We start from the raw sequence: 16,522 nt of genomic DNA, 5'->3' as shown, positions 1-16,522 counted from the left end.
TGGGGAGGAGGGCGGTTGGTTACACAGGGGCTGCAGTGGCGGTCTGTGCCTTTCCTGTACCTCAGGAAAGGCATACGCCGGAGCATATCAGTTTGATCCTCCAGTAGCCTCAGCATTGCATCCTGCCTCCTCTCATCATGCTGCCGCCACCTTTCCACTTGATCCTGCCACCTCTCCTGTTGCTCCTGCCACCTGTCCTCTCATGCGTCCCTCCTGTCCTCGCATTCATTTTGTGCTTTCCTGGACTCTGCCATTGTCTGCCTCCATGCATTCTGCTGGGCTCTTTCAGTTTGGGTGGACTGCATGAGCTCAGAGAACATTTCATCGCGAGCATGGTTTTTTCGCCTTCTTATCTGCACTAGCCTCTGGGACGGAGATGCTAGTGGCAGGGTTGAAACATTTGCTGCTGCAGGAGGAAAAAAAGGGAGAGTAAAATTGAAAAAGACCCATTGGCCATTTAAAAGGAGGGGCTGTTGTTTTCAGGTTAACATGCAGCGCAAACCCAACTAAACCCCCCACACACCCAATTCTCTGGGATGATTGCTTCACCCCTCCCCCCAACACGTGGCTAACAGCGGGGATAATTTCTTTTCAGCCACAGGCAAACAGCCCAGCAGGAACGGACACCTCTGAATGTCCCCTTAATAAAATTCCCCTGTTTCAACCAGATGACCATGAATGATATCACTCTCCTGGGGATAACATAGAGAGATAAAGAACGGATGTTACTTGAATGCCAGCAAACACCGGGACCACACACTGCCATGCTTTCTTATGCAATGATTCCAGACTATGTGCTACTGGCCTGCCGTGGTAAAGTGTCCTACAATGGAGGATGCAATAAGGCTGCCCTCTGCAGAACCTTTTGCAAAGGCTTTGGGAGTATCTCCAGGAGACCTTCACTGAGATGTCCCTGGAGCATTTCCGTTCCATCTCCAGACACGTTAACAGACTTTTCCAGTAGCTGTACTGGCCACGAATGCATCTCAAGTCTTCAGGGAAAATTAATCATTAAACACACTTGCTTTTAAACCATGCATTATATTTACAAAGGTACACTCACCAGAGATGCCTTCTCCACCTTCAAGGTCCGGGAGCCCGGGTTGGAAAGGTACTGTTTCCAGGGTGATAAACAGTTCCCGGCTGTCGGGGAGAACGGTTTCTCTGCTTGCCTGGTGTGCACTATCTTCAACGTCCCCCTCATCATCATCTTCCTCGTCCCCAAAATCCTAATCCCTGTTGCATGAGACTCCCTTGCAGGAGTCCACGTACAGGTGTGGGGTAGTTGTAGGGGTACCCCCCTAGAATTGCATGCAGCTCATCATAGAAGCGGCATGTCTGGGGCTCTGACCCTGAGCGGGCATTTGACTCTTTGTTATTTTGGTAGGCTTGCCTCAGCTCCTTAAGTTTCATGCGGCACTGCTGCTGGTCCCTGTGATAGCCTCTGTCCTTCATGCCCTTGGAGATTTTTTCAAATATTTTGGCATTTCATCTTTTGGAACGGAGTTCTGATAGCACGGATTTGTCTCCCCATACAGTGATCAGATCCAGTACCTCCCATTCGGTCCATGCTGAAGCTCTTTTGCGATTCTGGGACTGCATGGTCACCTGTGCTGATGAGCTCTGCATGGTCACCTCTGCTGATGAGCTCTGCATGGTGACCTCTGCTGATGAGCTCGCCACTCTGGCCAAAGAGGAAATGAAATTCAAAAGTTTGCAGTGCTTTTCCTGTGTACTGGCTAGTGCATCTGAGTTGAAAGTGCTGTCCAGAGTGGTCACAATGGAGCACTCTGGGATAGCTCCCAGAGGCAATACTGTCAAATTGCGTCCACACTAACCCAAATTCGACCCGGCGATGTCTATTTCAGAGCTAATCCCCTCATAGATTCATAGATATTAAGGTCAGAAGGGACCACCATGATCATCTAGTCTGACCTCCTGACAATGCAGGCCATAGAATCTCACCCATCCACTCCTGCAATAAACCTCTCACCTATATCTGAGCTATTGAAGTCCTCAAATCATGGTTTAAAGACGTCAAGGTGCAGAGAATCCTCCAGCAAGTGACCCATGCCCCATGCTACAGAGGAAGGAGAAAAACCCCCAGGGCCTCTTCCAATCTGCCCTGGAGGAAAATTCCTTCCCGACCCCAAATATGGCAATCAGCTGAACCCTGAGCATATGGGCAAGATTCACCAGCCAGATACCCAGGAAAGAATTCTCTGTAGTAACTCAGATCCCACCCCATCTAACATCCCATCACAGGCCATTGGGCCTATTTACCATGAATAGTTAAAGATCAATTAATTGCCAAAATCATGTTATCCCATCATACCATCTCTTCCATAAACTTATCAAGTTTAATCTTGAAGCCAGATAGGTCTTTTGCCCCCACTGCTTCCCTTGGAAGGCTATTCCAGAACTTCACTCCTCTGATGGTTAGAAACCTTCATCTAATTTCAAGTCTAAACTTCCCGATGGCCAGTTTATATCCATTTGTTCTTGTGTCCACATTGGTACTGAGCTTAAATAATTCCTCTCCCTCTCTGGTATTTATCCCTCTGATATAGTTAGAAAGAGCAATCATATCTCCCCTCAGCCTTCTTTTGGTTAGGCTAAACAAGCCAAGCTCCTTGAGTCTCCTTTCATAAGACAGGTTTTCCATTCCACGGATCATCCTAGTAGCCCTTCTCTGTACCTGTTCCAGTTTGAATTCATCCTTCTTAAACATGGGAGACCAGAACTGCACGCAGTATTCCAGATGAGGTCTCACCAGTGCCTTGTATAACGGTACTAACACCTCCTTATCTCTACTGGAAATACTTCACCTGATGCATCCCAAGAGTGCATTAGCCTTTTTTCATGGCCATATCACATTGGCGGCTCATAGTCATCCTGTGGTCAACCAATACTCCAAGGTCCTTCTCCTCCTCTGTTACTTCTAATTGATGTGTCCCCAGCTTATAACTAAAATTCTTGTTATTAATCCCTAAATACATGACTTTGCACTTTTCACTATTAAATTTCATCCTATTACTATTACTCCAGTGTACAAGGTCATCCAGATCCTCCTGTATGATATCCCGGTCCTTCTTTAAATTGGCAATACCTACCAGCTTTGTGTCATCCACAAACTTTATTAGCACACTCCACTTTTTGTGCCAAGGTCAGTAATATAAAAAGATTAAATAAGGTTGGTCCCAAAACTGATCCTTGAGGAACTCCACTGGTAATCTCCCTCCAGTCTGACAGTTCACCCTTCAGTATGACCAGCTGTAGTCTCCCTTTTAACCAATGCCTTATCCACCTTTCAATTTTCATATTGATCCCCATCTTTTCCAATTTAACTAACAACTCCCCATGTGGCACCGTATCAAACACCTTACTGAAATCTAGGTAAATTAGATCCACTGCGTTTCCTTTGTCTAAAAAATCTGTTACTTTCTCAAAGAAGGAGATCAGGTTGGTTTGGCAAAATCTACCTTTTGTAAAACAATGTTGTAGTTTGTCCCATTTACCATTGACCTCAATGTCCTTAACTACTTTCTCCTTCAAAATTTTTTCCAAGATCTTGCATACTACAGATGTCAAACTAACAGGCCTGTAGTTACCCGTATCACTTTTTTTTTTCCTTTCTTAAAAATAGGAACTATGTTCGCAATTCTCCAGTCATACGGTACAATTTACAGATTCATTAAAAATTCTTGCTAATGGGCTTGCAATTTCATGTGCCAATTCATTTAATATTCTTGGATGAAGATTATCTGGGCCTCCCTCATCAGGGAGGAGTACAGAAATCGATTTTAAAAGCCCATTAAGTCAACAAAAATGGCTTCGTTGTGTGGACGGGTGCAGGGTTAAATCGATCTAACACTGCTAAATTCAACCTAAACTCGTAATGTAGCCCAGGGCTAAGTCACCAGTGTGAATAATAGAAGTGTCAGTAGTTACTACCTGATAGCCGTTTAGTGGCTTATATGAAATTAAATATCCAATTCCAGTCCCTGAAGGACAAATGACCACATCACCAAATGCCTATGGAAGGAGAATTTCATGTTTCCCCCACAAACGCACAACACTTCTGCATGTGTTAATGTGGAATATTTACAAATGTTGCTGAGGCTCCAACTAATATTACATGTTATATGTGATGGAGATCTTATCAGCAGGAGGCAGAAGGAAATTCCTCGTGAAGATGCAGAGTCTCTTACTTTCAGTGGAAGTGTGCTGCTTGTAGGTATTAGGGTGCAGTTCAGATGTATCCCATAACTTGGCATTTCCTTGCTTTTGAGGGCTGCCAAAGGGCGGGGGAGGAGGGGAACTGGGAAAATGTCACCTAAAAAACCTTTTGTTCTTTTAAACAACATTTTTGCTTATGGAAAATCCAGGCTTTAGGCTCCATCCGTACATCACAATCTGACTTGTTGGGGGACTGTGCTACAAAGCTGTTTCTTGCCTGGGTAGAGGGGATCACAATATGTGTAAATCAATTACACAAATGTGAGACTGCCCTGGGGTGTAACTAATAACAAAGTTAAGACAAAACATGTTCCATAGGAAACAAAGATGAGAGAACACTACACTTGTGTTCACTTGTGACGTAGGCCAATATCTGCAAAAAGCAAAGGAGGACTTGTGGCACCTTAGAGACTAACAAATTTATTTGAGCATAAGCTTTCGTGAGCTACAGCTTAGTTCATCGGATCTGATTCTAAGGTTCCAGAGGTGCAAGGCTTTTATGTTAACACACTGCATGATTTAACTATGCCTCCTGTCTCCAGCCTATGATTAACGAATGGTTTACTTAATCGAGATGTAGCTTGCTCGATTTTTCTTTATTGTGGGTTGCAGGTTGACAATAATAGCAATAATAATAAGTTACTGCTGTCCTGCAATCTTATTACTCAGAAAAACCAGCCTTTAAGCTTCCCATGCTGATGTGATGCAATCAGGGTAACATGACGCATTAAGTGCAGGGGTGAGTCAGTCTGGGAAATTGTATAAAGTATTTGTTTGCCTGTAGTTACAGTAATGTGCAAACAATAGGCCTGGAGGGGAAATCCTCAGTAAGAGAGATCAAAGGAACATGCTGAAGAGAATCGTCCTTCCCACACACAACTGGAACACTGAGACCCAAAAAGGGCTTGTGTCAAATATTCTCTGGAGAGGTTCACAGCATTAATGGGTTGTGCTTTTCATTCTAGCCTGCAACCAATGGAGAAAAATGGGCTGAAAACCTGAATGGTGTTGCAAGCGGAATATCCAGGCTCAAGAAGGGAGAGCTTGTTCCAATTAAAAGAAACCTCTTGTTCTTTTAAAAAAAAACCTGCCCTTTAAATAAAATGGCCTGCTTACCAAAGACACACAGAAAATAAAATCAGAGCAGCAACTAGCAGATGGCAAGCCAAGCTCTTTAAACACAATCGTTAGACAAAGTATATTAAAACACAGAAGCAGTTTCACTGCATCACAGCAAGCATTAACAGTTTGCATTCTGAGACACCAATTCTGTGTGCTTCCCAAACTTGCCCTCTTTATAATTCTTTCCCTGGGGGTGGCTTTACTTAACATACTCCAACCCGAAGTGTTATCACATGATTTAGCATCAGTTCAATGTAACCTCAGCGCCACAGTTCACGCATTAAGAGCTGCACAGAGGCAACCATTGGCTGAACACTAAAAGTTTTCGCAAAAAGAAAAGGAGTACTTGTGGCACCTTAGAGACTAACCAATTTATTTGAGCATGAGCTTTCGTGTAGCTCACGAAAGCTCATGCTCAAATAAATTGGTTAGTCTCTAAGGTGCCACAAGTACTCCTTTTCTTTTTGCGAATACAGACTAACACGGCTGTTACTCTGAAACTAAAAGTTTTATCAGTCCTGCAAACCCCAGGAATTATGCTACATATTCTTGAATGCCATCTCCTGAAACCTTGTCTACTAACTATAATCAGATCTAAAACACTCACAATTTTGTGAACTAAGCTTCTACAGTCAGGACTGAAAGAAATTGCTCATGTTCTCTGCACTGCTTGCTACAGCTATGTTTATCTGAGGGTTTCAAAGGGCCTTACAAACCACGACCCCCTAAAGATCGGGAAGTAGGATCTGTGCCCCAATTTATCTTTTTGAGAACTGGGGGCAGAGTTAGGGACTAGATTTTTTTTTCAGAGGTGCTGGACACCCACAACTCCAAATGAAGTCAATGGAAGTGGCAAGGACATAGCAATTCTAAAACACAGAGCCTGCAGCTGGCAAGTGGCTAGTGACTTTAGCTACCATGCTGAGGGGCCTAATCTGAGAATCCTTTAAAGAGGCCTAGTTCTGAGACAATGGAAGCTCAGCACTTTCAGAAAACTGGGCCATTTTAAGGTATCTCAGGCTGGACACCAGAAAGATGAGGCATCCAAAATGAGAAAGAACTCTTGAAAATCTGGCTGCAGGTGACTTGCCATAAGACCTGGATGGTTGCCTGGTAGTCCAGGAAATTCACTTAGTAGGTCTGTCATTTTCTGGACTTTAGGGCCTGCTTGTGCTGACTAGCACAGTTGCCTTCCTCCTGCCACATGTTGCTGCAAGAGTGAGGAGCCCTACATGAGGGACTAGAAGAATAGGTACATATGGGGCAGGGTAGATGTTGGTGAACAAATGGATGTGGATGTGGGAGGGACTGTGAGTGACCTAGGATGCAGATGGATGGTTAGGTGAGAGATTGAGGGGTACATTAGAAGAGAAAAGAAGAAGAGGGGCAGGAGTGAGGTTGGAGGGGAAAGTGAGAGACAAAAATATAGGGAAGTGGGAAGACAGCACAGGATAGAACTCACATGGCTGATGGAGGGAAAGAGGTAACAAAAGGCAGAAACAATATACCATGGTCTATGATCCAGTAGAAAAGAAATAGAAAGTGGAGTGAGAAGACAAGTGTAAGAAAAACAAAGGAAACAAGGAAATTTCATTGTAAATTATTATTAATGAGAAATTCAATTGCCAATATGGTGCTATTAAATACAATATATGTGAACAATGTTGGATTCTGCTTTCCTTTTGGAATGCACCAGACAGCATGTCTCCTCAAAGTATTTCAACTAAAATTGTAACCAAGATTCCCCCATGCTGGCAAGTAACTTAGTAGGGGATTTTCATAGGCACAAAGGCAACTCCCACCCTTATCATGTTTTGACTGCTCAAAGCTATTGCCAACGCTGCTTGCAACAGGTCGTACAGAAAGATAGCAGTGGTGCAGTGAACACACCTCAGAACATGACTCATTCCCATTTTCTAACCACCAGACAATGCATTCTCCATTTTCCCCAAGCTTTCACGTTGCCTTTGATATTGGTTGTCCTCTCCCCTGCTTCAACACCTAAACAAATGCAGCAAAGGAATTAGTCTGTTGGGTCACAGGCAACTATCTAAAGACATGTTGTTACCTCTTGGATACATGTCATCAGTATTGCCAATGCCAAGAATTCAAAGATCATGAGACTGGCTTAAAAAAATCATGTTTTTTGTTTGTTTGTTTGTTTGTTTGTTTTTAATAAAAATAAAAATAGTAAGTTTGGGGGTTTTTTCTTCTTTTTTCTTTTGAACTTTTAGGGTACACTCAGGACATGTTTTCCAGCTTTTCTCAGCCAGCATGAATGCTAGGAACTTATTTTTAAATAAAATGAAAGCTCATACTGTCATATAATCACTTGGTTCTATGAGCTGGGCCTCACAGAAGAACACGAATTGTTGAAAGACTCTCAGTGAAACAGTGAGTTAGCAGCACTGCAATAGCAAGGCTGAATAGTATATAAACATCTTACAATTATAGAGTCAAATGCTGTAAAATGTAGGGATAGCCCTAAATTATACTGAATGCTGCCTCTTCCTTTGCCTCCTTTCAACCTCCCCTATGCCTCTCTTTCTTCGTCATTGTTACTTTCAAGATGCTTGTTAATGAACACTAATGAGCATTTCCAAATTGAACAAAAGAATGGACAAGAGGAAGAGGGAGCAGGAAGGAAACAAGGAGTGTTGTTAGCTTTCAGTATGATGTGAGGCCAAAGGTGACTGGTGTAACTGGCTGAAATTCGGTCCCTTTGGTGAGCTAGGGGTCATGACAACTCACCTGAACATCTCCTGACAGTAACAGACTCCAAGGAAGGGCAAACAAATACTGCTGCACACAGCACCAATAGGTTTTGAGCAAAAGCTGGCTACTCTGAAGAGCACCCGTGATAATACTGTGTGACACCTGTAGTATTACATTTTCCAGTCCTTAACTGATAGCCAGAGAATGTCCCACCACAGATATAGTGGCATTTACCACTGCCTTACAGATAAGCAGGAATTCAAATAATACAATAACAAAGCCTTGCAATTCTGTAGCATCTTCAGATCACTTCACAAATATGGATCAAGCCTTCCAACTTCCTTTTAAAACAGGTTGTTAAGCCCATTGTACAAAGGGGGAAATGAGGTACGGGTAAGTTAAATGACTAACTGAAGTTCAGCTGGTGAGTCAGCAACAGAGTCAGGACTGAAACCTCAGTCTCCTGACTCGTGCTCTGCCCACTAGATATGCTACCAAAATTTGTATGCTTAAACGCATCTCCTGAGGCTAGAGAGCTGGGTTGCAAATCACAGCAATATTACAAAGAGACCTTTTTTCTGATACTACTTTCTAGCCTTTCCTGGTGCTTCAGCCAGGTAGACTCAGCCTGAGTCAGCAAGGGCAGAAATGCACAAAAATGAAAAAGGTGTGTGGGGGGTGGTGGTTGGCTGTTTTTAACCCAGCTTGCCAAACTTCTTAGTGCCTCTGAAAAAGTTCCAAGTAAGATTTCAGCAGGTTCCAGTTTTATCCAGTATACTGCTAAGTGATAGCTCCTTTTGCATTTAGTGTTTCTGAAAGTGACATGGGTACCACATAAAATCTGGGTTCCAAAAACGCAACTTAAACTTTGGCAGCAGTTATCTTGTGGAGAGGCACAACGTATTGTCCAGACACATGGTAGGAATAGGTTTCAGAGTAGCAGCTGTGTTAGTCTGTATCCGCAAAAAGAAAAGGAGGACTTGTGGCACCTTAGAGACTAACAAATTTATTTGAGCATAAGCTTTCGTGAGCTACAGCTCACTTCATCGGATGCACCCTGTAGCTCACGAAAGCTTACGCTCAAATAAATTTGTTAGTCTCTAAGGTGCCACAAGTCCTCCTTTTCTTTTTATGGTAGGAATAGTGCAGGGAAAATACTATCTAAAAAGCTGATGTTTTAAATGCAGAAGTTGCTGTTCAGCAATGGAGTTTGTGGATCACTTTTCATTAGTGCATCATTTGGCTGACTAGGAACCTCTATGATATGCAGAATGTTTCCTGCAGCTAGTCAAGTGCCTCTGATGAGCCTTACCTTGCTAAGTGACACCAAGATTTGTCATGGGTTTACAGGCTGCAGCTGCTCACACGGGGTGCTCATGAATAGTGAACCAAACTCAGTAATATTGTCAATGGGCCTCTAAGTGCATTAGTGCACCAGCATGCATAGTTATGGGCAGTTACTCAATCTGGGTGCACAAATGATGGTTTTTTACATGATCACAGCAGTTGCACCTAAAATTCTGTCCAGAAGTTGGAGAACACTTGCTAGAGGACTGGTGCACTACAATAAAACCAACCTCCAATTTCAGTGTGGTGCCATCCTCCCACCTGACTTCAGATCCGTTGAGCAATCGCACTGGTTACTTTCAAATATAGCCACTCCGTCTTTGTGTGAGTCAAAGGCTTTAATGGTCAGTGGAGTTACATGTTTAAATTCCTTATGCCCTGATGGAAACAGGCTCCATTGAATAGGGTGCCAAGTTGGGGTGGGAGCAAGGCTGGCATATTTTAAAACATAAGCTAAAATATTTTAGATGCATGTCAAACAATGGAAGGCATGAGGCAACCCCTTATTTTTCATGCAAGTCTTTGGGGCTAGTACACTAACTATGAAGCTGTTGGAAATGACTGAACAACAGGTAACAGCTGCAAAGTGAACATGTCACAACCAAATTTTAATGAGCAAAGGTTGTTCACATAGGGCGAAATCCTAGCTTCATTGATATCAACAGCAAAACTGCTACTGACTCCAATATGGCCAAGATTTCTCCCCATAGTGCCAAATCCTGGTCCCACTGAAACCCAGTGGTGAAACTGGGGCCAGGATTTTCAAAGGTATTTAGGTGCTGAAGACTCAATGGGGATTTTCAAAAGCAACCAAGAAGGTTAGGTGCCTAACTTCCATTGATTTCAATTGGGGTTAGGTGCCTACTTAGTGTAAGTGTTTTTGAAAGTCCCACTAGGTGCCTTATCTGCATCTTTCAGCACCTAAGTACCTTTGAAAATGTGGCTGCTGGCCCTTACACTGTATAATGTACTGTATGATGTACTGGGAAGGAGAGCTTTTGGGGAACAGAAATTTACTTTAGAAAAAAATTGTTTGCATGGTATCAATATAATTGCAACAAAGTGCAGACTCCCGAATCCATATCCCACTAGAATGTGATCTGCAAACAATATCAGAAGACCTTTTCAAACTGGAGTGCAGGAGGACTCTCCCAGGACTCACCAATGTCTAACAAATGGACTGAGATCCTCCTCTTGAGCCTTATTTGCTGCGTCAGTCTTGACCCCAATTTATTTGGGAGAGTGGCTTTATATGAAAACATTTCCCATTTTAGTATCTATAATAAGCTACCTTCAGTGCCTCTTATCCACTCTTGTGCATTTTACCAGTGCATACTCTCTAGCACTCAGAGATTAAAGGAGTTACTGTGTTTTCCTTTGTTGCCGACAAAGAACTAGAACTATGCTTGTACAATCAGGGATACCCTGGTTGTAAACTTTAGTTTCCACTACCATTGTTTGTGCAACCAGAAATAGGGACTTTAGGTCATGCTGCATGGCATGTTACTTGATCCAATTTCTTGTATTTGCAAAACTCCTTCCCAAGTTCTTAGGTGAGTGAACCATGAAGACCAAATGGGAGTTGGACACGAATCACTGGACACTAAATTATGCCCAAGGAAACTGTGAGACATTGTTATATCAGTCAAAGGGTCAACTGCTTTCACAGTGTTTATGAAATTCAAGACATTGCTTCAGGGTAGTGCCTGATGTTTTGAGACTGAAGAACATTTTATATACTTTTGTAGAGGGAATTGTGCCAACATTGAAACTGCAACTTGCAATGAATTATTAGATTCATAGAGTTTAAGGCCAGAAGGGACCATTACATCATCTAATCTGACCTCCTGTATATCACAGGCCATTAAATTTCACCCAGTTACCTCTGTCTTGAGCCCAATAACTTGTGTTTTACTAAATCATAACTTATGTTTGGCTAAAGCATAACTTCCAGAAAGGCATCCAGCCTTGATTCAAAGAACATAGCTGTGATCTTATTTTCACTGATACGGTTGCTTTATGCACATTATACAGTGTGTGGGTAAATGACAGAGCTTCCAATAGTACATTCAAATGTTAATAATATTACTGAGGCCCAGAATTTCAGACATGGGTTTTAGTTTGTGGGTGCAGATATGTCTGGCCAGAAAGAACTGTGCCTTCATTGTGCACCCACCATAAACTACAGGTACAAATATTACTAATTAGATATCTACCAACCTGTCTGAGCTTACAAAGCAGGTAATTAATTGCTCAGCTACTAGTATTTACCCATGCTAAGGGTGTCCTTAAGCCTCTGACTGCCAGATACTGGCACAGAATGACAGGGGATGGATCACTCAATAATTGCCCTGTTCTGTTCATTCCCTCTGAAGCACCTGGCATTGGCCACTGTCAGAAGACTGCAGTCTGGGCTAGATGGACCATTGATCTGACCCATTATGGCCATTCTTAGGGTTTATCTGCATTAGGGTGAACAAATACAGGGTGAAAAACTGCATCCATAAAAATGGAGGTTGGAGCATAGCTGAAAACCAAGCCTTTGGCATACATACAATACTCTTCAAAGGAGAAATGTTTATGGGGCCTCAACCCAGATCTTTGGGTAAATCCTGCTTCTGCAGCTGTGGAGGCTCCTTTGATAGTTGAACTGGTCTTATTCCACTGTATTAGAAAGGTGACAGGATACTGTAGGCCAGTGGTTCTCAACCTGTTTACAATTATGGGCCACATATGAGGCTCACAATATGTTATGTAGGCTGAATCCAATAGTACTTTTATGGCCCTGAGAATGTTACATGGGCCGCAGCTCTGTGCTGATTGGGCTGCAAGCGGCCCATGGGCCACAGGTTGAGAACCGCTGCTGTAGGATGTAGATTCTGTATAGTATATAGGTGAGCTCCTGCGCACTAGTAAATGTGAGGCAAGTCATAAGAGGAACAAGCCTGGAGAATCTGCTGTTAGATGGCCCTTCTCATTCACACTCACATCCTTATGTAATGCTCAAGTTGGCATTATGGAAACTCCAGCAGTATTGGGAGAGCAAAAGGCCAGTTCATCTTTGCATTTAACTTTAAAAGGACACTGTACTTGTCGTGCTCTCAGTAAAAGAACCTATATGTCTAGATTTTCTTAGGGTTTTTTTTACACTAATTACATGAGACTGGTATAGTCCTCTAACCTGGTTAAAAAGAGGGAAACAAACAACCAAGGAAACAAAGGTGTAAGAGTGTTTATAGGTCAACATTGGAGAGAGTTTGCTTTCTCTCTCCACCTGCCCAGAGACACAATAACCTGATAGCCTGGACTGTTTATACAGCTTTAATCTGATTGGAGGGTCATAAACAGAGCTGGTTGGAAAACTTTAGCTGAAATATAATTTCAATGCAAAGCAGAGAAAACATTTTCACCAATTTTTTGTGAAAATATTTTTGTTTTCTGGCCACCTCTACTCAAGAAAAGTCAACAGGAAATGGCTCTCCAGCAGAAACAGACAGTTCAAGATCCACGGCTGCCTACGTCTCAAGTATCCCAAAGATTTTTATGGAGCCCCTGTAAATGCTAGCTAAAGAGCCAGATGTTCAGCTAGAAAAACAGATCACACAGCTACCCATGTCAGTCACATGTCCTCCATGCATATCGACTGTGGCTAAAAAAAGCTGATCTTGTTGCAACAGGAGATAAAAGAGAAAGCCCAAGCTGCAGATCACCAGCCCTGTGAGCAGCAAGAGAAAATAGGACATGGAATGTAGAATTTCCAGCTCAGATGCATACATGTTCTGTAATTACAAATCTACCTCCAAAAAGATGTACAAACCAGTGCTTTTCAAAACATTTAAAGCCAATTTCCATCCTGTTCTAAGTAGGCGAGTTCTGTTGACTTCCATGGAGATGCACCCACTTTCACCTGGACTGAGTTTAGCCATCGATCATCACCTTTAATCCTCACAAAACCCCTGGAGAGAGTGGGTACCCCACTGTGCGTGCTCTCATCTTATGTATTGTAGTTTACGTATTACAGTAGTGGCATGTGTTAATCACAAGATCATCTTTTCTTCCCAAAATCATCTCCCCTACCTAATGGATTCATATATAGGCAGTGCATCCACTCTCTCACATTCTTCGCTTATAGGAGTAAGAATAACTTGTGCAAGGGACGGTTTGCAAGAACCATTGCTCAGTCCAAGTAGCTGCATATGGGTAAATGCATGTACATGTGAAACATTCCCAATTCACATGGTCACGTCTAGTTACACCCTTCTGCCAAGTTAGTTGCAAAGAACCTTTGGAGATGCCATTCTTCAAGTCTTGTGGGACAGAGTAGGGTAACCAGAACTGGGGCAATAAACATATCCTCCGACTTCTGCCAGCATACTTTTTGGTTTGTACATTGCAAGTGAGAATTTGAAAGAACTTTTGTGTGTAGAATAAATTTGAAATGAACATTTACTTAGACAGCAAATTTCTTTGTTTTATTTTCCCCTGAATTTTTGACCAGCTGCAATAAATAGTTAAAAAATACAAAGCAAGCATTCTCATTGGACTATTTTTTTTGTTCGTTTTGTTTTGAGATCTGTGTAATAGTTCTATTTCAGGTACATGTAATGTTATTGGTACATGTTAAGTAGTTGTGGAGAATAACTTTCTGACCAGTATTTGTGAAGCACTTTATATGTATAACTGAAGGAAGGATTTTGCTACTGTCAATGGGGTTCATGTGTAAAAGAGATATGTGCAAATGCATCGAAGTGTTACCGATAAATGGTTTTGAGGTTGTTGATTAATTGGGACTAAAAACAGATGAGAAAATTAAACAAACATGTTCTTGTTCAGGTCTCTTGATGAATTTGTCAGGGAGCATGGCGTAAATTAATAATTGCTTGGAATGGATAAAAGAGGTCATTTTCTAGTTTTGCACACACAAAACTAATCAGTTGATATGAAGAGCATGGTGGCATCTGTCTGTTTTTAATTAGGGATCTCAAATGACTCTTGTAATAAAGATCAGTAAATAAGATACCCTACAGGGTTAGAGAGGAAGTATTCAGATGTGGTTTTTGCCACCCCAGAATCCATAAGCAGTCAGAGGAAGAGGGCAGTTCTTTCTAAAATTTTACAATACTTTGTCTCTGATCCAATTTCTCTCCTCCAGCCTTCCCCTCCCAGTACAGACACATACATGCAATGCTTCTCTCCCATCTCTGCTTTACTGCTCCAGGGCTAGTGGATAGTCCAGACATGGCAGGAACTTCCTTAAGGGGTTTGCTGTACTTACATTCTACTGAATGTTCACACTGCAAATAATGTCACCACAGGAAGCTTTGTAACCCCTGAGTAGATACCACATATGGCAATCAAAGGGTTATCAGAGTACTGAGTGGTGTCAGGCTGTAGACCATTAACATTGTTGGCATTCAAGCATAATGAATGATCTCTAAACCAAACTATAAAATTATATAAATACATTTTTCCTGAAGCTCTGGCACTTCCAATATCTAAAATGGAACAAACTATACGTACTTTCTAAAGGAACCAAATTCTGCTCATGGTTACCTCACTATATTAATCCAGAGTTACTTCACTTCAGTGAAGTTACTCTGGATTTACACTGGTATTAATTTAGGGTTGCTAGGCATCTGGTTTTCGACCAGAACACCCGGTCGAAAAGGGTCCCTGGTGGCTCCGCTGACCAGGCCGTTTAAAGTCCAGTCAGCGGTGCTGCGGGGCTAAGGCAAGCTCCCTGCCTGCCCTAGCTCTGCACAGCTACCCAGAAGCGACCAGCATGTCTGGCTCCTAGGCGCGGGGTGATCATGGAAGCTCTGCATGCTGCCCAGCGCCAGCTCTGCAGCTCCCATTGGCCGTGAACCACGGCCAATGGGAGCTGCGGGGGCGGGGCGCAGGCAGCATGCATCGTTCAAGCCACCTGGCCTTGCCTTTGACCATGGGGCCGGACATGCTGGCTGCTTCCAGGAGCAGTGCAGAGCCAGGGCAGGCGGGGAGCCTGCCTTAGCCCTGCTGCGCTGCCAACCAGGAGCCGCCTGAGGTAAGCACTGCCCAGTCTAAACCCACACCCCGAACCCCCTACCCCAGTTTGGAACCCCCTCCCGCACCCTAATTCCCTCCCAGACCCTGCACCCCCTCCCACACCTCAACCCCAGCTGTGAGTCCCCTCCTGCACCCTGAACTCTATCCCAGAGCCCGCACCCCCAGCTGGAGCCCTCACCCCCTCCCACACTCCAACCCCCTGGCCCTGCCCAGTGAAAGTGAGTGAGGGTGGGGGAGAGCGAGCGAAGGAGGGAGGGGGGCTGGAGTGAGTGGGGGGGCAAGGCCTTGGGGAAGGGGTGGGGCAGAAGGCAGGGGCAAGGGTGTTCGGTTTTGTACAATTAGAAAGTTGGCAACCCTGTATTAACTAGGAGTAGTAGAACTTAGCCCTGTATTTTCACTGACAGTTATACAATATACTCTGTATGCTCTTTTTCAGTCACTCACCTTCCTGGGTGCTCCTGCAGTACCTGGTAGACACTTATCTGGAATGTTTCATTATCAAACCGTTCTCGGATGTAATCCTTATATATCCTGAACTCGGCAGCAGTCACTGCTTCCCCCTCTGGGATTCTGGAGAGATCAAACCTGAACTCCCGATGGTGATAGCGCTGATGATGGAACTCTCTGTCATGCTCCACTGAAACAGAAAAACAGCCTATTAGCCACCAGCTTTTGTTTAGTTTCTCTATCAAGTAGCTTGCAATTAGCCCCAACAGAAGAAGGCATGAATATTTGACTACCTCACTACATTCTCCTGTTAATTTCTTACTAGTTTTAGCACATGTGGAATATGAAATGAGTGATTGCTGAAACAGTTGTCATCAGGCAGTGCACTGAGTGATGCTGACTTTTGACTTGTAATGATTTTTGGCAGAGCTCTGCTCGATAACTCTTTCTGGGCATTTGCCACTAGCAATGTACAAGCTGCAGTGTGAAGGATCTAAAAGTGAAGGGTGGGATTTTTCAGAAGCACTAACTGTTGAAACAATGGGAGCAGAGTGAGACCAACACTGAGTGCTTCTGGAAATCCCAGCAGAAGATGTTCTAGTTCTTA

The 16,522-nt window shown here is 43.3% G+C and overlaps 1 protein-coding gene across 1 annotated transcript in view; it reads right to left on the bottom strand.

Moving 5' to 3' along the window:
* The window catches only part of BMP7 (bone morphogenetic protein 7), a 57,817-nt gene that overhangs the window by 16,542 nt on the left and 24,753 nt on the right, over nucleotides 1-16,522 (bottom strand). The window contains exon 2 of the mRNA XM_007059770.4: nucleotides 15,913-16,105. Coding sequence (XP_007059832.1) covers nucleotides 15,913-16,105 — 193 coding nt within the window. The remainder of the gene's footprint in view (nucleotides 1-15,912; nucleotides 16,106-16,522) is intronic.

This window comes from Chelonia mydas, chromosome 13 (assembly GCF_015237465.2).
Source record: "Chelonia mydas isolate rCheMyd1 chromosome 13, rCheMyd1.pri.v2, whole genome shotgun sequence".
In the NCBI taxonomy this organism is placed as follows: Eukaryota; Metazoa; Chordata; order Testudines; family Cheloniidae; genus Chelonia; species Chelonia mydas.
This window is presented reverse-complemented; position numbering and strand designations above follow the sequence as displayed.